The 25,956-nt window shown below is 44.4% G+C and overlaps 2 protein-coding genes across 2 annotated transcripts; both read right to left on the bottom strand.

Annotated features, from left to right (window-relative positions):
- Positions 1–338: 338 nt before the first annotated feature.
- Positions 339–12,938, bottom strand: gyg1b (glycogenin 1b). The gene is made up of 7 exons (XM_018741372.2): positions 12,503–12,938; positions 10,303–10,438; positions 9,086–9,260; positions 8,483–8,645; positions 3,098–3,224; positions 2,155–2,371; positions 339–1,199 (listed from the first exon to the last, which is right to left on the bottom strand). Exons 1-7 carry the CDS (start codon positions 12,507–12,509, stop codon positions 1,035–1,037), a joined length of 990 nt encoding a protein of 329 aa, XP_018596888.1. The 5' UTR covers positions 12,510–12,938; the 3' UTR covers positions 339–1,034.
- A 1,316-nt stretch (positions 12,939–14,254) lies between these two features.
- Positions 14,255–21,901, bottom strand: cpb1 (carboxypeptidase B1 (tissue)). The gene is made up of 11 exons (XM_018741091.2): positions 21,827–21,901; positions 21,649–21,724; positions 21,046–21,167; positions 20,628–20,727; positions 20,390–20,491; positions 19,809–19,913; positions 19,593–19,703; positions 18,086–18,176; positions 17,644–17,846; positions 15,239–15,323; positions 14,255–14,439 (listed from the first exon to the last, which is right to left on the bottom strand). The coding sequence occupies exons 1-11, from the start codon at positions 21,889–21,891 to the stop codon at positions 14,255–14,257; spliced, it is 1,245 nt and encodes a 414-aa protein (XP_018596607.1). The 5' UTR covers positions 21,892–21,901.
- Between the last annotated feature and the right edge of the window lie 4,055 nt (positions 21,902–25,956).

Here is a 25,956-nt window from a genome sequence, read left to right as displayed (position 1 = left end):
TGATCACCCACTTGTGAATAAATGACTCTCATAACAGCAAAGACAAAATTCATATTGTACAAAAATATTAAACCCAGAAGGTGACAAAGCTCTGAAAAGTCCCAACTACTAGATACAATTTGAATATTCAAATTGGCTGTGTAGAAATAGGTGATGTACAATTTAGAGGATATTGGAAGATTACTGCACAACACTGCACATTCTCAGGAAATTAAGTGGGGGAAGAAGGAAAAAAAAAAAAAAAAAAAAAAAAAAAAAGTCTAAAAACATGGAATTTAAAATAAAAATTAAAGCCCATTCCACAAATTCAAGGAGACCAGTTTAATACCAGCAGCTTTTATTTTGTAGCTTAAAGCTTTGGCCAATTCCACATAATAATCCTGCAGGAAACTAATGGTGAAAGAACCCAACTACTGCAAGTCTCTCTCTCACACACACACACACACACACACACACACACACACACCTGACCATGACTGTACGTCTCTGGGTTCACATCTACCGGCAAACACATCCAACAAGAGCCTCCAAGGAGCTGCAGCACCAGGGAGGACTGCTAGGCATGTCTGGTGGGGGAGAAGTGTTCCAGGAAGCCCTGTGACAGGTGGTGTGTGGGGCTGTTTTAATCGCATCCTCAATGGTTCAACAGCAGGGATGAGACGGCAAGTCAACGGAACAATCTGGTTGTCGGAATCCAAGACGTCCAAAGTGGGCTTGAGCGCCTTAGGTTGACCATAATGAGTTGGGGTTGCAGGAAGTGCCTAAAGTGCCTCCTTCCATATGAACTGGTGACCAGTCCATGCTACGCAACACCAGTTGTGTCGATATCGACTGCAGCGGGTTGGGTTTATTGCTCTGCTACGTTTAGTGTAGAATTTCACTGCCGATACTAACTAGACTCGAGATGCGAAGAGTTGTGCGGGAAGGTCAAACCGAGGCGAGGCAGCAAGTGGACACTGGGCACGTGTACCACTTTACACTCGTGGAATTCATGCGACAGTTCCCCCCTCCCCGAGCCCCACCTCCGTCCACATTTACTTGAGGAAAGTGTCCAGCTTCTTCTGGATATTCTCAAAAGAGTCCATTCCCATGTAATCGGCCTGGCCCTGCTCCCACCTCTGCTTGCGCTCCTCCGAAGACAGGGCCGGTGGCTCCGGGTCCGACGCCTGGAGCTGCGACATCCCGACTTCAAGCTCACCCTGGAGGAGGAGGAGCCATTAATCCCACAGCAAGGTGATGATCACCTATGACTGGCTGCAGTTTTGGTCAAATGTGCTCCATTTCCTTTTATCCACTGGAGAAGCGTCAACTAAAAGTGACGATATTACGATACTTATTTAACCATTTATACAGCTGGGTAATTTTACTGGAGTAATTTAGGGTAAGTACCTTGCTCAGGAGTACTACAGCAGAAGGTGGAATTTAAACCTGCAACCTCTGGTCCAAAGGCAGCAGTGCCAACTACATTACCAGCTGCCCCACTATATTCGTCGATTGCCATAAGGTTTCTGTACAGCCTCCTCGCTGGGCATCTCAATAAGTTATATTTAATATGGATAAAATTGATCTTTATGTATCAGTGATCTTAGACAATTACATCTGCACAAAATATAGGGAGACGAAAAATAAGTTGAACAGATGTAATATTCACTGCCGAGTGGCTATCTGTAGCCAACATTTATGAAACTGCTTCATTTCCAGAACCATGTGGCAGTGATTTACATTTATATAAGGTAGCAGTTCTCAAAATTTCATAAAATTACTATAAGAATATGTCTCACTCTGGGACCCCTAAATTTTTATGCCCCTACAAGATGGCCTTAGTTCCCCCAATTATAAAACCCCTGGACTATACAGATGATGTGGGTGGAGGATGGGAGTCAATCACATATCCCAGTTTGCATTGGGGCTGGGTGTGTTTTCACCAACACTGCATGTTTAGTGCTAAAAGAAATCATGGTTTTTGGTTCAACCTGCACTACAATTTCAGCCTTCACCAGGATGTTTAACCTATTCAAACCACTTTGAACTGAACCTTTTCAGTAGTGTGTGTGAGAGAGGAGATAGAAAGTATTTACACACCAAAAAGTTCAAAAGCCAGTGGCTCCAGCGAGCCCACAAAGATCGGCCGCCACGACACTTTCGCCAACTTACCACCACACATCCCGAGTGGAAGTGGCGGTCGCCGTGCTGCTCTGCCAGCATGGGCACCACTGCCGTGGAGAAGATCTCCCACCATCTGAGCAGGTAGCCTGGGTGAGTGGCCGCCTCCTGGGTGTCTCCCTTCACCTGCTTTGCTCGCGTGTCATACGTGTAGCTCCACGGCTTCATCTTCCCCAGAAAGTGGACCACCTTGGCATTGGCACCATACCTAGAACCGAGCAGGAAGGACGTGATCAGAGGAGCCAGTTGTGACCCACAGGCTCAATGCACTAAAGACCTCATCTCAAAAAATTAAAAACAAGTTTCCAATAATCTAGTCATTTCAGATGCCACCTGATCTACGGAAGCAAATATTAGAATGACCTTTCATGTGTAAAAATGTTGGGTCAAGCTGTGGCTCCTTGAAACCCAGCTGGTGCAGTGCTGGGCTGATCCACAAAGCTAAAAATGAGTTTCTGGGATTTGAACATTAACCCGCAGTGATTTATCAGGATCTCAACATTCGTCACCTGATGCAAGTGAGTCTAATATTGGGACAAGTGACAATCTGCTGGGAAACTTTCCCAATATGGTTGCAATGGGAATGAAAGATGGACAGCATTCACAAATGTGAACCAGTACCAATTGGAGACCACCACAGTCCTGCTAGAGAAGTACCAATGGCTCTGGCCCAACATCCAGACTTACCCCAGTTCTATTTTGGGTTGCTAGTCCCACTTGAGCCCCTGATGGACATCCAAGATCAAAAGGTGGCTTAGAGACCGCCCCTTTTTCTCATCTCCACTACCCAGACATCACGGCAGGGACACGGTTCTCATGTGACCACAGATCTGCTTACTTTCCCAGTAGGACTATGAGCCATTGCTTCAACTGCTGTGGTAAGCTAAGCATACTGAAGAGTGAGGAATTGCATTGCTCCTGGTGTGGTACTTACTGCTTAAAGGCCGGAAGATAGGAGTAGATCGCTATGCTGCTGAGGTTGTAAAGGAAAGGGAGGTGTTTCGATATGTCCGCAGTGGCCCAGTTACTGAAGAAGCCATTCAAGACACCCTGGTCCCCACCTATGGAGCAGAAAGGATGGTGATGTAGAAGATTATTTGTTTTTACTATAGTATTGTGCAAACACCACATCAAGATCCGATTTCACCCATGAAACATTTAAACCCTTAAAAGCAGTATCACTAGAAATGATTTTGCACATAAGACTTGGAAACTGATCGGACTTCTACAATACCGATCGGTCAATTTGAGGGAAGCGAAAAGAATGAACTGATGCAAAGGTGATAGACTAAATGCTGCATCCTGTCACATGTACATGAATGTGCTGATGTGAAAATAAAAAAAAAAATGTGAAAGGCACCAAATAAAGCTGAACCCCATTGCTAAAATACATTCACTAGGAATCGGAATGAAGGTTCCACGGGTACAGGATAAGACACCTCCAGATGGTTGCATAACTCAGCCCACCAACACGCATCGCTACATGCGGTTTGAGGTGTTGGTGACCTTGCTCAGTCGAGGCCTCGAAGGCAGGAAGCGCACAGTAGTTCTGCGCTCCTCCGCACGTCAGCATACTAGAGCCCGGAGGGATTTACTCCACCCTGATCCCAGAGCCACGCTTTACCGAACACCTTGAAATCGACAGGAAATTGAGCAAATAGAAGAACAGAACAAAACTTGCGGCAAGGCAGGAAGCTGATGCAACGCAGCTTTAGTTCCTCAAACGTATCGGATGGTTTTGCCGTTCCTCCCCCAAACACTCACTCAGCTGTTGAAAATCACAGTAATGAAGGTATTCCACAGGTAGGCGAGTCCCATCAGCAGTGTGTTTTCCAAGAGGCTGCTCTTGCTGTAAGCCTTTCACACCCTCTTTATCACGCACCGCTTCCATCCAAGGAGCCAAATTTACATCAAACCCCCACCCAACAAGGTCAATTCTTTGCAAAATCCCTGTTGGGCTAATTCCCATTGTGACAGATGAACTGCCTTTTTTTTTCTTAAAATGTAATGTAGTGGGGGGGGGTAAAAGTACCATGTTCCTGGACAACATCACCTACAGTGAAACAATGGCACATGAAAATTAAATCAAATTTTACAGCATTTGTAGAAAGTTACTAAATTGTACTACCTTATCCATATTAGTAGCTGGCACCTCAAAATTGTGCAGGAGTGAGTGACTGTCAGCATCACCTTCCAGTGGAAACATTTACAATCATGTACATGTTCATGTTATAGAAGTTCACATGTAGTTAATCTGGAAACTTGTATTTACTTCAATTTTAAATTGTGGTCTTTACAGTGCTCAGCACTGATTGGTCAAGACTCATGTGACAGGAAACAGGAAGTATATACTGTTGGTTTTGGAGGAAGTGTAGTGCCCATGTGCTTTGTAGGAGTGACATAGCAGGCAGTAAATAAAGTAGCTGTTGTAAAGTTTCCTTGCTGGGAAAAGAAATAAGCCCATTATACTTGGGGGGGGTACACACAACACAATATTTATAATACAGTGGTTTAGTTTTTTTTCCCCCCCAATGTTCAGGATTCTATTGTAATGACACGGGACACATATTACTCAAGTCGTTCCGCTTCATCAGTTTGACCAAAGCTCGTGTGAGCAGTACAATTGCAAGGACACAGCAATCCCTTAACCGTCCTTCCTGCTCAGTAGTGAGCATGTTGTGCCAAACACTGAGCAGTAAATCCTGACTTTGTTGCAATGACCTGCCATGACACTAGTAAAGGTCCCGAGAACACAGGAAGTAAAACCCGCATCGAAACCAGGCAGCTCTGCTCCGTTGCCGTCCGTTCAGAAGCGTCAGGTGGCCGTGCCGCTTCCAGAATAGCGTGCGGAGCGTTCGGGCCCAGGTCCGATCCACGAGCCCAAGCGACGAAACCGCTGGCAGTAAAGGACACAGCTGTAGGGACCATGTTGCGACAAGAGCCAACTGTTCACATATCAACCCCCACCCAATGAAGCTGAATCATACTGCTTAAAATCCAATCCACATCTCAAAATTTGTGCACTCTGTCACTAGTTGTGCCAACCTCTGCGCATCAAAACCGTTTCCAGTTCCAATTGGCTAACTTGGCGCCGCCGGCAGACTGCTGGTTTCGTTGGGTTCTGAGACCCCCCCGGAGCTATACTACATACACTCATCACATCAGTCTGACAGAATACATGAGCAGTTCAGGGAATTCCCAGGCCTGCGGACAAATTAGCATAGCTGGCTAACTGGGGCGTGCAGATTCACGCATCTTGCTCAAGACAAGAGGGTGCAGCTACATTCTTTCAGGCCTTTGCACTGAACAGTAGAGATCCTCCCAAAACTATCAGGGAATGTCTATTCACGTCAATGTGCTCATCTGTCACACACACACACACACACACACACACACACACACACACGCCCCCAGTGGGGTTGCGGCAATCCGCAGACTAACCCAGCAATGCAGGGCAGGGGGCTGGAGGGGGAAGGGACACACCCCAGACGGGACACCAGTCCACCGCAAGGCACCCCAAGCAGAACTCGAGCCCGAGACCCACCGCAGAGCAGGACCCCCACCAAACCTGCTGTTCCACTGCTCCAAGGCATTTTACCCTAAATTGCTCCAGTAATGTTACCCAGCACCAAGAAACAGGAAAAGATGCTTTACAGAAAGTCAGCAAAACTCAATGAAAAGTCTCCATTTCACCTGTTGCACAGACACTACAGTAGAAAGGTCTAGAAGCTTTGGGACAAAGGACGCTCCAACTGTGGATATATGAAAGTAAAAGGCCTCTAGTGGCTTTTGTCTCAATCTGAGACAAACTATATTTCAGGGTTTACGAGATGAGTGGCAGAGCGCAGCACACTTTGCACACCCAAACAGCGTTGTGTTGCAGCTGCTTCGCCGTTAAGATCTGGAGAAGAAATTTCAGTTTTGTGCCTCCTCACCAAGTCTCTGAAGAACCAAGAATTGGAAAGAGATCAGTTCTAACAAGGAGTGCAGCATATACCCAAAAAAAAAAAAAAAAAAAACTGGAGAACAAACAAGCAATAAAGTTCCAAAGGGAAGGGGGGAGTGGTTAAAAAAAATAAATAAATAAAATAAAATAAAATAAACCTTATGCTCAATATCTGCAACACAGATGTATAATCTGTTTGAAGCTGACCTGCCCATGGAAGCCCTTGTAAAACCCAACCCTGTGCTCATGCGTAGAGCCCCACATTGAGGACCCCCCAGAGTGCCCTGCTGTTTAAAATAGACTTCACTGTTTTGCTAAACACATACCCCCCCAGGGGCCCCTACATGTGAGCATGTCTACAGCTTTATATGGAGCGCCTCCTCATTTATACGATGATCCGTCAACGGCAAGAATGTGCTTCGTCCACTGCAAGTTTATCTTGGACGTAGGTGACGCTTGTGGGTCCTGCAGATCACCCCTTGGATGGAGCCACACCAGTAAAGCCATAGAGAGATTAAGTTGCATTTTTGCCATTGCTGTACCATGTTGTACAGATTACCACAAATGTTTGCATTCTTGAGCAACTAGGAGGCATAGTGGTCAATGCTGCCAGTCCATACAAGAGGCTGCATGGTGCTCTTGCCCAACACATTTTAAGTGTTCAAAATTTCATGTCCCTTTGCATGAAAAATAATAAATCGTAACCCAACGCAGAGGTGGGGGTGGTGTTCAGGTCAGGAATTACCAGACCACACTAATGTGGACACAAAGCTGTCCACTGCTAAAAATACGCCTCCTCTGCCAATTTACATTCCAGACAACTGTTAACATGCCATCCAAAGGAGAAGAGCGGGTGACTGGGAAGGGGGGAGGTTGGGAAGAGGTGCGGCTCACTCCGCAAAGCGCTCCAGGACAAAGCGCGTTGGCAAATTCTTAGGTCGTGAGAATCTGCTTACGTGCCTGACGTGCGTATGGGTCATACGTGCCAGACTGAGAGTAGGACATGCCATCGCACACAGCAGGAATAACCATCCCTTCTAAGAAATGTTTCATAACTACTATATTGCTATGAATAAGCTTTTCAGACACCTCAGATCATCTTTGATTGTGTGTTCTTAAGTGAGACATCTCTACACACGCAAGTTCGTGCAACACAAACTTATGTCCAGAGTCACCCAGCAGTAGAGTTCCCTCCAAAACCGCTGCACCATAAACAAGAAAGTGCAATGAAAGGGTTTTTTGTTGTCGGAGCGGGTGAGTGCCAAACCCTCTGTGTTCATCAACATAACTGGGGGACTTGGTGCCGCGGTTGATGCCAGGCAGGTTACGCAACACCAGCCAGGCTCATCGGGTGTGTGTGTGGTTAAGGTGGGTAACAAAGCAACTAGACACCCGTCTTGAGGGGTATTTAGTGCAGTGTCAAGTTGTCCGATGGAAGCCAGGGCAGAATAGAGGTGCAATTTACTGGGACCCTCCTGCTTCCCAGGAGGGTGTCAATGTTAAGTTTTTGTGTTGGTGCTTCACTCCCCCAAAATAAAAAAAAAAGGCAGCTCTCACAAATAACTCAGACAGAACACCCTTGTGCCCAGTCAATAAATGCCATCAACAAGTCAAGCACACAAGAGAAGCAAGATTTGGCACTTGCATACAAAAAGGTCCATATAAATATTTAAAGGAGAGAAAAAAAAAAAAAAAAGGGGGGGGGGGGGGGGGGGGGGGGGGGGGGGACAGGCCTTTCAAAGAGCAAAACCAAGCCTTAAATTCTCAGACCGCACATGCCAGACATAGCAAGGCTTCCTTAGAGTTGCCACTGACTGCTGGGCAGAAACATCCCCTGAATGCCTCCAAGTCCCTGAATTGGTGCCAAGCCAGGGGCTGGTAGAGGTAAATTATACTCAGATTTTTTTCTTCATCCAAACCAACTTAGTGTTACACAATCTACAACTATTTACCCATTATACAGCTAGGTAATTTTACTGGAATGGTTTATGGTAAAAACCTACTGGCGTACAACCCCTGAGCAAGGTGAGATATGGACTGGCAACCTTCAGATCTAGCAGCTCCAGCCACTACACTTATCAGTTGTCCTCACTATCTGCATTTATATGAAGTGTATAAACAAATTTGTTTACATTAGTGCAATACAAGTTTATCAAAAATATTTCTGCCAGTTTGCTTTAATGTAATTTGTCGTTTGAAATATTGAAGCCTAACCCATAGACTCTATTACCACCACACTGCCCAGCACATTGACGACAAGTCATAACCAGTGGCTAATATTTATTAAAACCGTGGCAGCAGCACCGTTAACACGTGCGCCGACATTTAAAAAAGTCGAGGAAAACGAAATACCATCACGAACAGAGCGCCTACCATCAAAGCTGCCGTGCTCCGAGCAGTACCGAAGGAGCTTGCCGTAGGTTTCGTTGGAGGGCCGGAACACAAACACACCAGAGTTGAAGCAGTCTGGCCAGCCGGGGTCGGGCGCCGCCGACAGCTCCTCTCTATCAAACAACTCGTCCACATTTGTCAAGACCTGGGAAGGGGTTGGAGGGGGGTTCAAACATGCACTGCCTGTTAATATTCTTAACTATTAAGGACAACCAAGCTATAAACTACATTTGCAATTTAGATGCTTTTTGACGTGAAACTTTTATAGCTGGGTAGGTTTCACTACCAGTTCAGGGTAAAATACCTTCCTCAAGGGTACTACAACAGAAAGTAGGATTCAAACTAATGTGCCCCCTGTTGCCCCCAGGAACTATAGAGCCTTTAGAATGAACAACCAAAGGATCCAGAGGCCAGATGGTGCACAGTTCACAGAAACTTGCTCAAAAATCAACGTATTGTACAGTAGCCCATAAGTTCCAAGACAGACCACAGTGTCTCCGCTATGATTTTGAGCCAGTCAAGTAGCGTCATACGGTGGCCGGTCTTAGAACTTACTGACTGCACCACATACTTTATATCTCTAACCATAGTATCTGCATCCATGAAGACACATTTTGAGTAGTGTGTGAGGGTCCAGCAGTGGAGCTTGGTCAAAGTAACACCCAGGTCGGGTCTCTCCATCATGGTCAGGTGGGCCGTGTCCTCGCTGTCCAGCACGTCCACCAGCCTGACTTCATCGAAGATCTTGTCAAGCACTGCCCTGGTAGGAAAGGAAAGCTCAGATCCAAACAGGAAGGGTGACATCTTCACGCCCACCTGTAGCACGGTACCCTGAGGAAGTATCGGAGTGTTGCTGAATACAATGATACCGCTTCGACAGAAGCCATATGGGAGGCAGAGCACCTCCAGGCCAATGGAAATGCATTGTGCGGTAGGGTCACCCCCCCTCCATGGGAACATAATGGTTTCATTTAGTACCCTGACTTTAATTTACAAAAAAGTCTTCCTCATATTTATGATGTTTGAACTTAGACTTTGTGCCTCCTGAGAACTTGAAACCAGCCCCACCACGAGCTCTTCTCAGTTATAGTTTGTCTCGTGCCGCGTTACGTTCTCACCCTCCATCAGCCCTTGTTCACTAGTTTCACCTCTTATGTCAGTGATCATGTCCCCATTTGGACTGTCCAAACCATGTCCACTGAGTGTCACTTCATTCACGCCAAATTCATTGATCTCTTTTCTGATCAATTAGATAAACACAGTATCACAAGTATGTATGTTTTGTTTGTGATTATTTAAGTGTGCAGTAGATAATGGGTACAAAAGAGCTGAACGGGTGCAGGTGGACAGTCATACAGTATTATAGTAATAAATGAAGGAAACTGCACTGTTATGTTATGGTAAAGGGGACAATTACAGTGGCTAAGTTAACAGAATTGAGTGATTTTAACATTAATGGATGTTGACTTGGGGTCACAACTGACATTTATTCATTTTGCTGATGCTTTTCTCCAAAGAAACTTAAGTGTTAAGATATGATTGTTCACCCATTTCTGCAATCGGGTCATTTTAGTGGCGTAACTTAAGGTAAGGACCTTGCTCAGCGGTACTACAGCTGGAGGTGGGATTTGAACCTGTGATCTTTGGGTCCAAAGGCAGCAGCTGTGATCACTAAACTACTAGCGATATTTCAGCATCAATGTTACCATTTGGAGGCTCAGGAACACATTTAAAAAAATTAAACTAATGTAAATCAAAAGGCTCTCTCTCTCTCTCAACCATTCGAAGTGCAGCACACATACCTGAATGGCTCAGACACGTGGGGACCGATGAGCACCGCAAGTTTCCTGGACGTCTTGTGGCTCCGCAGGGATCTTCCCAGCACCATCGCTCCTTTTGCGTAGCTGTCATTTGTGGCCAGCGTCACAAACGCTTGGTCTGTTACACAACGCAGGCAGCTGGTCAAACACATAATCCCTCCACAAGAGCGGTCAACAACTGCACCACCCGTAAATAAACCATTATTCCCAAGTGTCCCCGGGAAAAAAAAAAAAAAAAAAAAACTCGTGTTAAAAACACACAGACGGAGAAACCCAAACTTTTAGAAGCCAACGGAAGAAGTCCTTAAGAGGTGACTTTATTGTAGGACATTTTCCTTTTGACAAAAACCACATATGTTGCCTATATGTTTATAATTTTAATATGTTGGGGACAGCTGGCAGTGCAGTGGTTATAGGTGCCACCACCTTAGGGCCCAAAATGTGAACAGTTCCTACTGCTGTAATACCTTAAAAACAAGGTACTTACGCTAAATTGCTCCAGTAAAGTTACCCAGCTGTATAAATGGGTAAATAATTTTAAGCAGTTTAACAGCGGAAGCTGTTTTGGAGAAAAGCATCAGCAAAACAAATTAATGTTTCCGGCATGAATCTACCTACAGATCAGGATTCTGATAATGTCACTTGTAACAGCCACTAGATTTCAACATTTAACATTCGCGGGTGCGTTTGGATACGAAAACAGAAGTTTAGGCGGTTTATTGCCAACTGCACCCTGGGTTTTGGCAAGACAGGAGGCCAGAAGCCCTGCGAAGGGAAGCAAACGAAGCAGCGGTGACGGCCGCTCATTAGCAGGAACACATTCTTTGCACAAAGGGCTCCGTCACTATTAATCATAAACGCATCAGCTGTGGGCACATAAATGAGGGCGTTCATCCACAGCACCTTTACTTTCCTAAAGGAGTCCCGACAGCATATAATCAGACGTAGGCAAAAAAAAAAAAAAAAAGCCACACAGATCCCACCCTTTAAGCTTGGAAACAGGAGATGAAGTCAAATTCGCCTCCACAGCTCAAATAAATTAGTACATAAATATAAACAAGAAATTATAAAGGGGAGATTGAAAAGTCAAAGTGGTGTCGATTATGACTCGGTGGAAAGAACACGGATGCAGCTGGAAGAAGTTTGTCATCTGGGGAAGATTTTTTTTTTTTTTTAACTTGGATATATAAACCAAGCACACATTTAACACAACTGGAGTGGACACAGCACTAGTAATGGCTGGACTATTACAGTCCGAAGGTCTGGGGTTCGAGTCACCCGTTTATACGAGAGGTATTTGTACACTGCTCCAGTAGGAACACACACATAAAATATATATTTTTAATTATTATTATTATTATTATTATTATTATTATTATTATTATTATTATTATGTGAATCACTACAAATGCTTATCAAGCATTGGGTCACCATAGAGATGTAGGGATGACAGCCGCCTATTATAAGCACATGATTCCGAGCTGCTCGGGACACCATAATTTCTGGCATAACCCGTTACTGTCCGTAGTGCGGAATCATGATGATTTTAATTTAAAAGAAAAAAATAAATAAATAAAAATAAGGTGCTTCTCCCAGCGTTCCAAAAAAAAGTTACAACAAGCTTCGTTCACTTGAAGTTTGGTCACCAAAGTAACAAGGCGCCACCAGTTTAACCCCCCCAACCGACCCACCGACCCACCGCGAGGGACACCGGACAGGTGTATAAACACCGTGGAGGCGAGTTGAATCGAGTTGAAGGTGGGAGGCGGGTGAAAAAACAAACTTGACAATTACAGCTGACGCAGAACACGGGGAGGAGGAGGAGCAGAGTCCTCTCGCAGCTCGTCGCCCCATTAATAAGAGATGCTGCTGCATAACGACGGTCCAACGGCAGGTTCCGCCAAGCGCGCCCCCCCCCCCTGCTTCGCTTTTTTCCGGGATGGACGAACGGAGCGGAGAAGCGGCATCACCCGCGCATCCACCCGTACACACTCCATCCCACTCACACCCACACCCACACCCACACACCACTATCTCTGGCGCGCAAAAGTTAACACGCAGGAAGCGGAGCGCGACCGACGCGGTGCGTCCGCGTACAAGCACGAAAAGGGAAGAGAGCAGGGGGAAAAAAAAAAGAAAAAAAAAAAAAAAAGGCAAATGACTCCGAGGGAGATGCACGTACCTGCCATGGTGTGCGTGAAAGCGCGCGCCTCCCGGTGAACAAACGACGGCGACCAGAGGCCACGGAGAAGAAAGCGGCAGCCCACAAGTGGCGCATTTATAACGGGGCCCGGAACCACTTTAAATACCCACGAGTCACATGTCGGCGCGCGTCCCGCGGCGAACACGCCCCCTTCCTTGCACGCGGCGTCCCGCCGTCTGCGTCCCCTGTGCGACAGAGCCGCTCCTTCTCGCCCACATTACGCGACAACTGACAAATCAATCAATCAATAACAAATAAGCCACAGTACTTAAAAAGCGGGTGAACTTATCACAGTTCACGACATAATATTCCGATCAATATGTAACGAAGGACTATGTGTCTCAGTCGTGTTTGCTCCCGTACTGCGCCAAATTTCGCGGACTGCAGAAGAGACGCGGCGCCACCGACTCGTCACCGCTTCGTAGTCGTTTCAATGTTTTCCCGTTTCCGCCCCCTACTGGCGAGCACGTGCCGCTGCAATAAATCCACTTCCTGCACAGTGGCGCTGCGGGTTGCGCAGGTGGCCCAAAAACACCTGGGCAGGGCATTCAGACGTGGGGTCGATGTCTCCACGGTGTGTTTTCATGGGTTTCCCTCCGCTGCTCCAAAGCTGCCTCTTTCAGGTGGATTTATGGCTCTGAGTGTGTGTGTGTGTGTGTGTGTGTGGTTACCCTGTGACTGCTGTCCTGTCCAGGGTCTACACTGCCTCACCTGTGCATCAAGGATAGACACTGGACCACCACACCATTGCTTTAGGATTATCTAAGGTCAACTGTGATTTATAATATAGACTCCTGGAGTATTATGGGGTGTGAGTGTATTAATGAATAATTTTCATTTCACCTGGTTGCTTTATGGCTCTATTCCCAGTCCCAGAAAACTGGGCACCGTTATCGGTGTATGGCTGTTGATTAAGTCCTTCATTGAATTTTGACAGCAATTGGCAGCAGATTTTTGTCTTTATTCATGTAGGAAGTTGGGAGTATAGCAGCTAAGCACAAGGCCTTGTAATGTGAAAGTTGATGGTTCAAGTCCCGCTCCTTCCATCATACCCTAGAGCATAGAATTACTGCAACAGAAACAACCGGTAATGTGGGGTGTCACAGTGAGTAGTGTTGCTGTTTCACAGCACCTGGGTGGTGCGAGAGGACGTGGGTTTGATCCCCACTCAGTCTGAATGGGTTTCCTCTGGGTGCTCTGGTTTCCTCCCACACTCCAAAGACATGCTGTTCAGGTTCCCCATAGTGTGTGAGTAACAGAAAGAGTGTGTGTTTCACTGATGTATGGATGAGTGGCCTAGTATAAGTAGTGTATCTAGCAGTGTAAGTCACCGCGGTGAATAAGGTGTGTGAGTTGATAACACTGAATAAAGTTCATTGGAAGTCGCTTCGGAGAAAAGTGTCTGCTAAATAAATAAATGTAAACCAGCTGTAAAAAAAAACTGGTCAAACAGTATTATGGACTTTGGATAAGAGTGCAGAAAAAATGTTTTTTGATACTGAAATGCCCCTCGATTGCTTTGAAGATTCTTTAAATATTAATGTTAAAACTGTTCTGAAACTGGCCTGCAATCAGTGTTATCCATGTGCTTGTCAGTGAATCCGCTGAAAACTGTCAGAGAGTGCGTAATGCATCGTTTCCACAAGTGGATCCACTTAGAATGAGGGTCAGCAAAGTGGCCGCTGTGCAGCTGCAGGTATTTTATTGAGGGCATCAAAGCCTCTAGACTCTCTAGAGGCTGTTGATCACATGGGCGGCGATGTACTTGACGGCAAGCATGGTCTCCTCGCACGTGGGCTTGATCTGCGACTCGGGCAAGAGGAAGCCATAGCGCCCAGTGTCCCGCAGCTCGAACGTGTAGGCGTACTTCACCCCCAGGTCGTAGGCCCAGTCGTCAGAGCCTCCGGCAGCCGGGTCTGGAACGCACAATCCACACGTTTGCATCTCCCCAGAAACAAGTGGATTTAAATACAAAAATATAGATTTAAGTAGATAAATATTTATTTAGCTGACATTTTTATCTTAAGTAACTTAAAACATTGAGCTACTCACACTGATTTACCCATTTATAAAGCTGGGTAATTTTTACCGTACTATGAAACATCCATGAGGTACAGTTTAGTGTTCATTTCACTGAGCTGCTGTGAGCTCTCCCACCTGTTTTCTCTAATTTTTACTGCATCATTTCAGGGTAAATAGCCTGATCAAGGATATTGTAGCACGAGGTATACTGGGCACTGTATAACACTAGATATGAATATGCAAAATAAGTTAGCAGTCATTTTGTTTAAAAAAATGCTCTAGGAAGATAGATTTTTGAGAGAGGAAAACAAGAGTAATTAAGCAGGAATGAAGCATTTTTTTTTATATAAGTGTGCCTAATAATGTGAATGAAAATGCCATAAACAGTATCTCATCTAGCGATCAAGATAAAAAAAAGTGTTAAAAAAGTTAAAATGCTGAAATTACTTAATTGATATTAACCGATTTTAAGATTTTATCAAATGGCTCCACAGGGGTTTACTTAATTACTCAAAATCACCTTTGATTTCAGCTCTTTTATGCTTTTTATTTTTATTCAGGGTCATGCACTTTTCTCCAGTGTGTTACCGAGAGACCCCAAGAATTTGATGCTTATCCCGGAAGTCTACTGGTCTCGATCCCAGGTGCCTCTCACTACACTAGCTGTTAGTTAAAGCCCGGGACGATACTCACAGATGGTCACGGCTCCAGGGCCGCTGGTGTACTTGGTGCCGTACAGCGAGCGCAGCGCATCGGCAGCTCCCTCGGCGACACTGAGCTGTAGAGAGAGAGTTGGGACAGGGGTCATGGAAGCATACATGTCATATACAGGATGCAGCCCGACTGGCCTGGCGGTGAAAAAAGTACATTCAGTAAAATAAATACACATGCACACGCACACTGTCTGAAACCGCTTGTCCCAAGCAGGGTTGCAGCGAACCAGAACCTAATCCGGCAACACAGGGCGCAAGACCGGAGGTGGAGGGGACACGCCCAGGATGGGACGCCAGTCCATCGCAAGGCACCCCAAGCGGGACTCGAACCCCAGACCCACCGGAGAGCAGGACCCCGACCAAACCCGCTGCACCACTGTGCCCCCAAAATAAATAGAATTCTAATCAATAAAACAAAAATTAATTGAAGTAGTTAAAAAAATGAACAAACAGACTAGAAGTCTCACATAAACAAAATGAAAAAAGTGTGACAAGTACATCGGTGTGGCTGAGGGGAGGCGGAAGAGGTAGGTGGAGCACAAGGAAGAAGGGTTGGAAAGACATGACGAGTCCTTGCGATAGAGCGGAGGTGATAGCAGTGCTGAACGATAGTGTGAAGCAGAACGATGGAGGACTTGAGAAAGCTGTAAGAAACAGAGAAAAAAAATGTTTTAAAAGCGGAGGCGCGTGGGGGTCGGAGCTGCAAGTGCTAAGACGGTTGAAAACACAGGTGCTAATTTTATATTTACTCAGATACTGTAGCGCTGTGTTAAATTTCCAAGCCACACGAGTCTCTGAAACCTGGCCACAGGTTATACCTCTCTTGTGGCACCTTCAGGGTTTTATTCTGTGATTTGTTCTGATGTGAAAGTTTTCTTCGACCATGTAAATGTTACACTTTCAGCATGCGTTTGACTGAAAAGTTTAGAGGCTATACACTTACACATCAGCTTACAAATGCCATCGGGATGGGGAGTCGGTGTGTAACTCAGAACTGTTTCAAAGTCGTACCAGGACATCACAATCAATAGTATCATAATAAAACAGCTTAATCATTTGATTTATTCACAGGTTAGGTATTTATAAAAACATCAGATAAAGCTTAAATTCGCTGTAAAACTATAGCACAGGGTGTGAGACGTGAATTGCAATTCATCACCTTTTCTTAACATGAAGCAACATTAAAGTCTACTTTAAAATGACTGGAAATAAAAAATACATAAATGCATATCCAGAGCCTCCTATCAGTGTGTTGTGTTATACATGCAATATAATGTCATGTCGCTTCAGAGCATCAGGTGCCACTGAAGAATGAAACAGTGGAGAGTGAGCTGCAGTGTGATGGAGATTTGTGTGGGGAGAATGCATTAACGAGTGTTTCACCTTAAATACCATGTGAATGCCTCATGGTAAAACTGAACAAAACTGGCCAAAGGAAAAAGGCTGATGTATCACATGCAGTAAGCCTGTCAGCATCAGGTTTATTACTTAAGTCTGCAGCCAAAATAGTGTAATTATAAAAATGAACCTCTATTTTCTGGATAGATTCTGCATAAAGCAATGATAATTAAAAAAAAAAAAAAACTTGCTAAATAGGTTGGGGAAACAACACAATCCTTTCTAGACCTCCTCTCTCCCATTCCCTCCACATCTTGAGTTTCTATTTACTTCATTTCTATTTATTATTTATATAGCTTTCTGCTGATGGGAGGATGTATATCTGTATCTGAGCACATTTTGCTGCCCCCAATGGCAGAATGTAGAACTGCAGGCCATTTTTGCTTTGCAATATACTTTAGAAAATAGACAAAAACTAAAATGTAATCAAAAATAAATATTAGTGGAAATATCATGTCAATGCAAAACCCTTTTTTGAAAATTCGTAAGCTGGATACCTGTCATTCTGTAGCTGCAGGATCCTTTCCTTCTCAAAATACCCTTCTTGCAGTGGCCATAGCTTTTTTCAACCCTTCGTAGCGTTTCTCTGCCCTGCTCGTTGTCTCTGTTCCAAATGTGTGATTCAGCATTTCAATTCCTCACCACTTTTTCTGAACTTTCCACTAAATTCAGTCATACATCTTTATCTCACAGTTTAAGAAATTTCACGTGCGGTAACATGACAAAACAGGGGTTAAACTATTGTGTGGGAAAACTGAAGGATTACACAGAAAAAGGCCCAACTGCCGGTGTACAATAAATCAGTCTTGCTGTTGATGTATAGTAATCCAGTCCCACCACGGGCGTACAATAATTCAGTCCTACTACTGGTCTCCGTTAAACCAGTTCAACTACTGGAGTACAGTAAACTAGTCCTGCTAATGGTGAACAGCACAGCCACTTTCAACCCTTTTCAATCCATGCGCCCTCATTAGTTGGAACCCTTACCAGCTCTTTATGGTCAGGTGCCAGCTGTGTGGTGTAAGAGTAAGGGAAGAGCAGGAGCTGGGAGTAGGAGTGTATGGTCAGATAGGCCTTGATAATAGGCTTGTTCTTCCGGATGAAGTCAGCCACAACTTTGACCTCCGCCTCTGACTCGGGTCTGGAGCCGCAGTAGGTTTCGCTGCAGGGGTTACTGGAGGCTCCGATTGCTGTGGGCAAAGGAATAATTTGATCACGTCTCAGGTTAACATCCTCCTAGTGGTGTTTGCACAGCATACATTCCACTCTAGAAGAGGAGAAAAGGATATGCATTCTTAATTGAGGGTAGATGAAACTGCAAAAAAATTTTTAAAAAAAATTTTAAAATGATATGGAGGCCAAACTGGGATATCTGTCATGGCAGGATATTGCTTATCATAACACGGCCGTAGTCAGCGTCCCTACTCACTGCACCAGCCGGCGTCGAAGTTCCTGTTGGGATCTGTGCCGAGGCAGGAGCTGCCGGAGTTCGTGGAGCGCGTCTTCCTCCACATTCTGTTCTACACATCCCAGTGGCAGAACAATCACATGGTCATAAGCACTAAAATACATTTTTAACACATATAGACAGGGGGTCCTCAGCTTGCAATAGGGCTCTGTTTTAATATCCTCATCGTAAGTCGCAAATCCCCTCATATTATTATAAGCCCTGTATTATACAACCCATAAGGACATATGGAAAATTAAATCGGATGAATGTCGCACTGTATAGTACGGCTTTCTTACATTTGATGTTGAAATAATACTTATTCAGAACAATAATAAATACCGTGCAGTATTATAACTATATTCCCATTCTGCACTATTATTTTTACCCTCATTTCTAAATATCCTTTTTTTTGCGTTTTCTTTTCGGTACTATCAGAACACTCTTTTACATTTTCTCTTTTTAGCCATTTTAAATATAAATGGAATCAAGAAAGCAACGTGCTGTAAATAAGAAATACGGAGCCTTGCGGCAGCACAGTCGACCGATTCTATTGCGCTGTTGCAGCAAGGAGCGCTGCTGTCTCACAGCGCCTGGGTGGTGCAAGAGGACATGGGTTCGTTCCTCGCTCAGTCTGTATGGAGTTTGCATGTTATCCACATGTCTGTGTAGGTTTCCTCTGGGTGCTCTGGTTTCCCCCCACAGTCCAAAGACATGCTGTTCAGGTTCCCCCATAGTGTGTGAGTGATAGAGAGTGTGTTCCACTGATGTATGGATGAGTGACCCAATGTAAGTAGTGTATCTAGCAGTGTAAGTCACCGCGGTGAATAAGGTGTGTGGGCTTATAACACTACACAGAGTTCATTGGAAGTCACTTTGGAGGAAAGTGTCTGCTCAATAAATAAACGTAAATGTACATGTACTAAGGTTAATGCGACGATCGACGTAAAACCAGGCCATCGAAAGTAGCATGTATTACATTCATAATTTATCTGACACTTTTCTCCAAAGTGACTTGCAATGTTAATCTGTGTACAGTTATTTACCCATTTACACACACACTTTCTGAACCACTTGTCCCATATGGGGTCATAGGGAACTGGAGCCTAACCCAGCAACTCAGGGCATAAGGCTGGAGGGGGAGAGGACACACCCAGGATGGGACACCAGTCCATTGTAAGGCACCCCAAGCAGGACTTGAACCCCAGACCCACCGGAGAGCAGGACCCAGTCCAACCCACTGCGCCACCCCATCCCATTTATCCAGCTGGGTAATTTTACTGGAACATTTAGGGTAAGTACCTTGCTCAAGGGTACTACAGCCAAAGGTGGGAACAAACCTATGACCCATGGACCCAAAGGCAGCAGCTCTAACAACTACGCTCCCAGCCGCCCCGTTAAAGTCCACCTGTATGCTGCTGCCTGCTTCAACAGGGTCTTTTACACAATTCACACAGATATGTTCTGAAAGTCAGGCTCTGTCACACACATTTGTCCAGCTGTACACATAACCGTCAATGTTGAACACAGGCAGGACAAAGATATCCATTTGGTTCAGCAGGTCGGTCATCTGAGGGTCACTTCCGTAGGTGGACACAGCCTGAGATGGGGCACATCATTCAGAAAGGTGATCAATCATAAAAGTTGAACAATATAGGCAGTTAAATAAGCATATGAGTTATGCACATGCTGCATGTCGTTGTACCTCTTTGACAAACCACTGGCAGAAGGCTGGTGTGATCCACTCCCGTGCATGGATACCGCAGTCCATGAAGATCGCTGGCTTCGGAGAGCCGGACTGCTTGCCGATCTGTGAGACGTTTACGTTGAGGAGAGATGAAAAACCACTTGCCCATAAACGGGGCAGCACGGTGGCTCAGCGGGTAGCACTTGTGCCTCGCAATGCCTGGGCTGTGCATTTGGAGCCGGGTTTGAATCCGGCACAGGGTGTGTTTCAGGTGGACTGGTGACTCAAAGTTGCCTGTAATGTGTGTGTGTGTGTGTGTGTGTGTTACACGGCTGTACTGTATAGATGTGTGAATGACTTTGTGGAGTTTACTGTAATGTATCTAACACTGCAAGTCACCTTACAAACAGGGGCCAGAGAAATACTAGTTAAAAATCAGTGTGAGTCACTTTGGATAAATGTGTCGTTAAATGAATAAATGGAAATACATAACAGCCTGTAGTAAAGTCTATTATTTATCAGCACCGGTGAATTAAAATGCATCTTTAAGTACATTAATTGTTAGTTTTTTCAAAGTCTAGCGCTAGCAGTGGGTTTACCTTGAGCAGGTGCATAGGTCGCCCCTCATAGGTGTTGCCGATCACCTCCCTGCTGATGAGGTTGGGGTTCCCCGATGTGACGGAGGTGACCCATTCCTGGATCTGAAACACAGTCACGCAAAGGTGTGTGACGGGCGCCGGCTGACACCGTTTGTCGAGACCCATCATGATGGTAAACACACATCCCATTTGTTAGTGATCTGCACGTTTTGAAGAAAAGCAAACACGGAGCGCCTACTTTGTCCCATGAGTTGTACTTGTCGTAGGCGTGAGACTTGGTGGAGACGTCCTTGTCCATCTGGTTGTCGATCGCCGCCTGCAGGTTGTTTATCAGAACCCTTTCAGTGGGACAGAGACGTGACAGCAATTACTGAAACAGGTTCATTGAGTGCAATGTGACACATGTCCTGCAGAAATCAACTTAACATTTTAATAATAATAATAATAATAATAATAATAATAATAATGCCGATGATGATGATGAAAAAATATTTCAGATAGTCATGCTTACTTTCTGGTCTCATTTAAATCACTGCGACTGATTGCATTAAAATATCAGCTATGCAATTCAATTATTTTAAATTTAAGAACATTTTTATCTTTTTAAAATGTTTATTTTTTTTTTTTTTTGTCTCCTATGGGCCAAGTTGACGTACTCATGCTGAATCTCGCCTTGCTCCAGCGCAGTGCCGAACAGGTCGACGTGCTCCGCATTCACGCGGACGTCAACGTCCGTGTCGACCCTCAAAAACTCGTTTTCGGTGTTCCAGAAGTCGAGCTGGTGAAGGCGACGAAGATGAGGAGACACAAGGCAGAAGGTTATTCGCTGGATTTCGGCGTCATATCCTTATGGAGATCTATCCCTATCAGGATATATTACATTTACACCCAAAGTTTGTAGTCGTTTTATAACCCATACAGAAAATAATATATTTCACAAGGCCCCAAAATGCAGTATATACTGCATATGTTAATAACATAGTTAAAAAATGAATCCTGCAAGAAATACAGTACATTTCAAAAGCTGGAAAGCACAACATGTGAGATTTCTGTCTCTTGCATTAGTAATGCTAATGGAAATATTCGTTAATTTTATTTTTCAATAAGCTGTAGAAGCCACGTCATCAGGAAAGGGTGGCGCTGGAATATTTTATCAGCTCTTATTATGTGTTGCGCATGTACCGACGACTCATGAGCTGTTGATAAAGAGCGAGCAGCATTACCTGGCTGGGTTGAACGGTTTTGTGGGGTCACTGTACCTGTAGGGTGTCTCCCAGCTCCTTTACGATGGACACCTGCTCCTCCGTTTTCAGCTGTAGACGGTACACTTTCCCTCTTAGAGAGACGGACAGAAACAAGGGCACGTTTTTTTCCCGGTGTGGATGGAAGCAAGAGGGTCACAGACATGTCTTCTATAGGAAAAAAGCACAAATTTACCCATCGAATCTTGTTATTTCAGCAAGGGCGACGGCCACAAGTCCAAGAAGCAGAAGGACCTTCATTTTTCCTGTGTTAGAGCTCCTCCGTCCTGTGACCCTTTTTTAAAACCCTAACATTCCTCCGCTTGACCAATGGGAATGTCCCCAGCCACCGTATCACGGCACCTTTTATTTTTAGGTGTTAGGTGGTAATATGTCACTTATAATCAGACTGATTGACACCCAATTTGTGCACAGCAAATAATTTACCTGCAACGTGTTGCAATGAGATTATGGAGGTGCAAGGCCAAGGACGTTGTTCTGGTGAATGGATTTTTTTTAACACACAAAAAACTAAACAACTAAACTTTTCTATGCTGTTGATATTATTATTATTATTATTATTATTATTATTATTATTATGGTAATCCACTGCAAAGTTAAGTGTATTACCCTTTATTGGAAGAAATAGAGATATTAAATATGTGAAGAGTAGAAAACAGACAGAAATATTGTACAGATACAGAGCAATATGTTTAAATGCTTATTTGAAAGTGAACGACATATAAAATGGAAACTTATCGTTATGGCAAACGTCATGAATAAATATCACAGACGAATATACAAGAAAAGGTATGAGAACTATATCCCTTAGGGGTGGCTTGCAGCTCGACCGTGTCCGGCCTTTATTATCGTGCGCCGTGTTGAACGTGGTTGAACTGAAGAGGGGTCCGCGGGGCACGGAGAGCCGCTCCCAGGCTCTGCGCGCTCAACACGAGTCGTGTTTCGGGCCGAGCGATACGCCCCCCCAACCCCCCACCAACTCCCCATGGAAACATCTAATCGGCACATGCTTAAACAAACACTTCTGCTCCCAGGATGCCATTCGCCTGTGAGAAAACCAAACCTGCCACATGTGCAAAATCTGCCGATATTTGTGTAACATGGTTAAAAAGTGGATAAAAATACAAAATAACAATGAACACTTGTACCTCAGCGTACAAACAAAATGGGGTCCAGAAATCTGTTTGTAACTCAGAGCTTTTTGCAAGTCTGCTACTTATTATTATTATTATAATACACACATATCCTCTGAAACCGCTTGTCCCATACGGGGTCACAGGGAGCCGGAGCCTAACGCGGCAACACAGGGCGAAAGGCTGGAGGAGGAGGGGACACACCCAGGACAAGATGCCAGTCCATCACAAGGCAGCCCAAGGGGGACTTGAACCCCAGACCCACCGGAGAGCAGGACCTGGTCCAACCCACTGTGCCACCATGCCCCCCTATTATTATTATTATTATTATTATTATTATTATATTGTTCTTCACTATAACCCCTTGATTTATTGACTACTTCCATTCTCTTAAAAACATATGATTAAACTACAACAAAGTAAAATGTCAAAGACTGTTATTAATTTATTTAATTTCCATAAACAGCTCTTACAGTACAGTGTTCCTGTCTGCTGGAAACATCAGCTTTGAAACTGAGAGCAACGTCCACAGGACACTGGTTTATTTATTTATTTTTCGTTAACATGAAGGAACATTAAAGTTAAGTTTACACTGAGGAATACAGCCTCCCATTTAGTGTCTTGTTCTGTTTCACACGTGACCTACATGGGGTGGTGGGGTTTTACAGCGAGCAGCGCTGCTCTCTCACAGCAGCTGGGTGGTGTGAGAAAATATGGGTTCAATCCCCACTCAGTCTGTGTGGAGTTTGCATGTTCGCCCTGTGTCTGTGTGAGTTTCCTCTGGGTGCTCTGGTTTCCTCCCACAGTCCAAAGACACACTGTTCAGGTTCTCTCACAGTGTGTGAGTGACAGAGAGAGAGTGTGTGTGTGTGTGTGTTCCACTGATGTATGGATGAGTGACCCAGTGTAAGTAGTGTATCTAGCAGTGTAAGTCACCGCGGTGAATAAGGTGTGTGGGCTCATAACACTACACAGAGTTCACTGGAAGTTGCTTTGGAGAAAAGCGTCTGCTAAATAAATTAATGGAAATAGAAGATGGTGCTACATTGATTCTGCACTTCAAGTGTGACAGGAGAATGAAACACTGATGTGAAGAAGCAGCTGGGAAAGTATTAAAAAGTGTTTTGCCTTAGAATTCCAACTGTATTTTATTGGCCACAAGGAAGGGACTGATTCATCACACACTTCGTCACTTTCATTTTTGACACCACTACAAATAACAATACGTGTAGTTCTGTTTGACTGCTGTACAGTTTCTCTAAAATTTTCAGATATAACAAATATCATTTTATAAAATTGTTCTGGGAAATCCACATGACGAAATGCAGTTTACGACCAGGGGCAGACTCTGAAATGTAAGACATTTTTGCTCCACAACAGAGGAACCGCAGGAAATAGAACCGTGCTTTATGGAAGAATGAGTCACAAAATGCAAAATGTTATGTTTTGTAACATAGAAATACAGAGATTCCATGCTTTAAGAAAAATCGTGTGTCACAAACTGTAAAAGGTTCAGCTTTGCAACACAGAAATGCACAATTTCTGCGTTTTTAGCCTTCCTACAATGCAGACGATGGATTAAAATTACCCATATTTGATGTGATATGCTAACTAGAATATTCATTTGTTCGCTGAGCCTCAAACCAGTCATAATGTGAAATGTCATGTTTTGCCATACAGAAATATATAGCTTGTTTGGCTCATTTTGACCCATGTTCTGCATTCTAAAAGGTAATTATTCTAATTTGGATAAAAAGAAAAACTGTCTATATTATTTCTGAGGTTGTAATGTTGCGTTGATAGTCTTGTTACAAAATCACTACTAATATGGGACCATTTTTAACCCATGCTCTGCATTATAGAGTGTTGATTCTTCTGAAAAACGTAAAATTATGTGCTCTTTGTAAAACAACACATTTTACATTAATTCACTTAGCAGACGCTTTTCTCCAAAGCAACTTACAGTAGATACTATGAAGTGTTACTAGCCCACACCTTATTCACCGCGGTGACTTACACTGCTAGATACACTACTTACACTGGGTCACTCATCCATACCTCAGTGGAATATACACACTCTCTCTCTCTGTCACTCACACACTATGAGTGAACCTGAACAGCATGTCTTTTGACTGTGGGAGGAAACCAGAGCACCCAGAGGAAACTCACTCAGGCAGGGGTAGAAAATACAGACTCCACACAGACTGAGCAGGGATCAAACCCAAGTCCTCGCACACCACCTAGGTACTGTACGACTGCAGTGCTACTCGCTGTGCTACCATACTATCTGTTTTATATGGTTTACTGTTCTGTGGCCTGCTAAACAGTAGAACCAGAGAGGTTGCTAATTATTATTATAATATATTAGTAATTATAACTATAACATAACCCAAAAAAGGATAATTTTTGACCCATACTGGATCTTCCAAGGTATTAACACACATCTGGGGGCTGAACTCAACTGATACTGTGAAGATGTTGTACACGTTTCCGACCACAAGATGTCGCCCTATCAAATATTTTGTAAAGAATGAGTTAGAGACAGAAAGGATGGATGAAAGAAAAGAGGCAGAGAATGTAAAGTAAGGAATGGATGAGATTGAAACGGAAGGGAATGTAAGGAGATCTCAAAGGATTGGAAGGCTGAAGGAAGTACTTGCTTATGACTCCCTCGGTCAGCCATCATACAGACCGTGGAGAGAGAAAGTGAAGTCACTGTGGTATATCCCAGCTTGGTGCACACTTCACACCCCTCACCACTGCCCTATGCTCAGTCATCCATGCTGTTCCTACTGTCATGACCATACTTATTGAACAAATTAAATAGAGTAGATAACATGGGACATGAAAAAAAAATATGCAGAGAGTGTAGTGGGTTCAAAATTGAATGAAAAAAAACGGAAGAGACGACGTCCCATCCTGGGTGTGTCCTTTCCCCCTCCAGCCTTATGCCCTGAGTTGCTGGGTTAGGCTCCGTGACCCTGTATGGGACAAACGGTTCAGAAAGCGTGCGTGTGTTATGCCAGTTACCCATATGTCTATACATGGGTACAGAGAAAGGTGTGTGTGTGTGTGTGTGTGTGTGTGTGTGTGTGTGTGTGTGTGTGTGTGTATATATATATATATACACACACACATTTTCAGAACCGCTTGTCCCATACAGGGTCGCAGG

This window comes from Scleropages formosus, chromosome 19 (assembly GCF_900964775.1).
Source record: "Scleropages formosus chromosome 19, fSclFor1.1, whole genome shotgun sequence".
Lineage (NCBI taxonomy): Eukaryota > Metazoa > Chordata > Actinopteri > Osteoglossiformes > Osteoglossidae > Scleropages > Scleropages formosus.
This window is presented reverse-complemented; position numbering and strand designations above follow the sequence as displayed.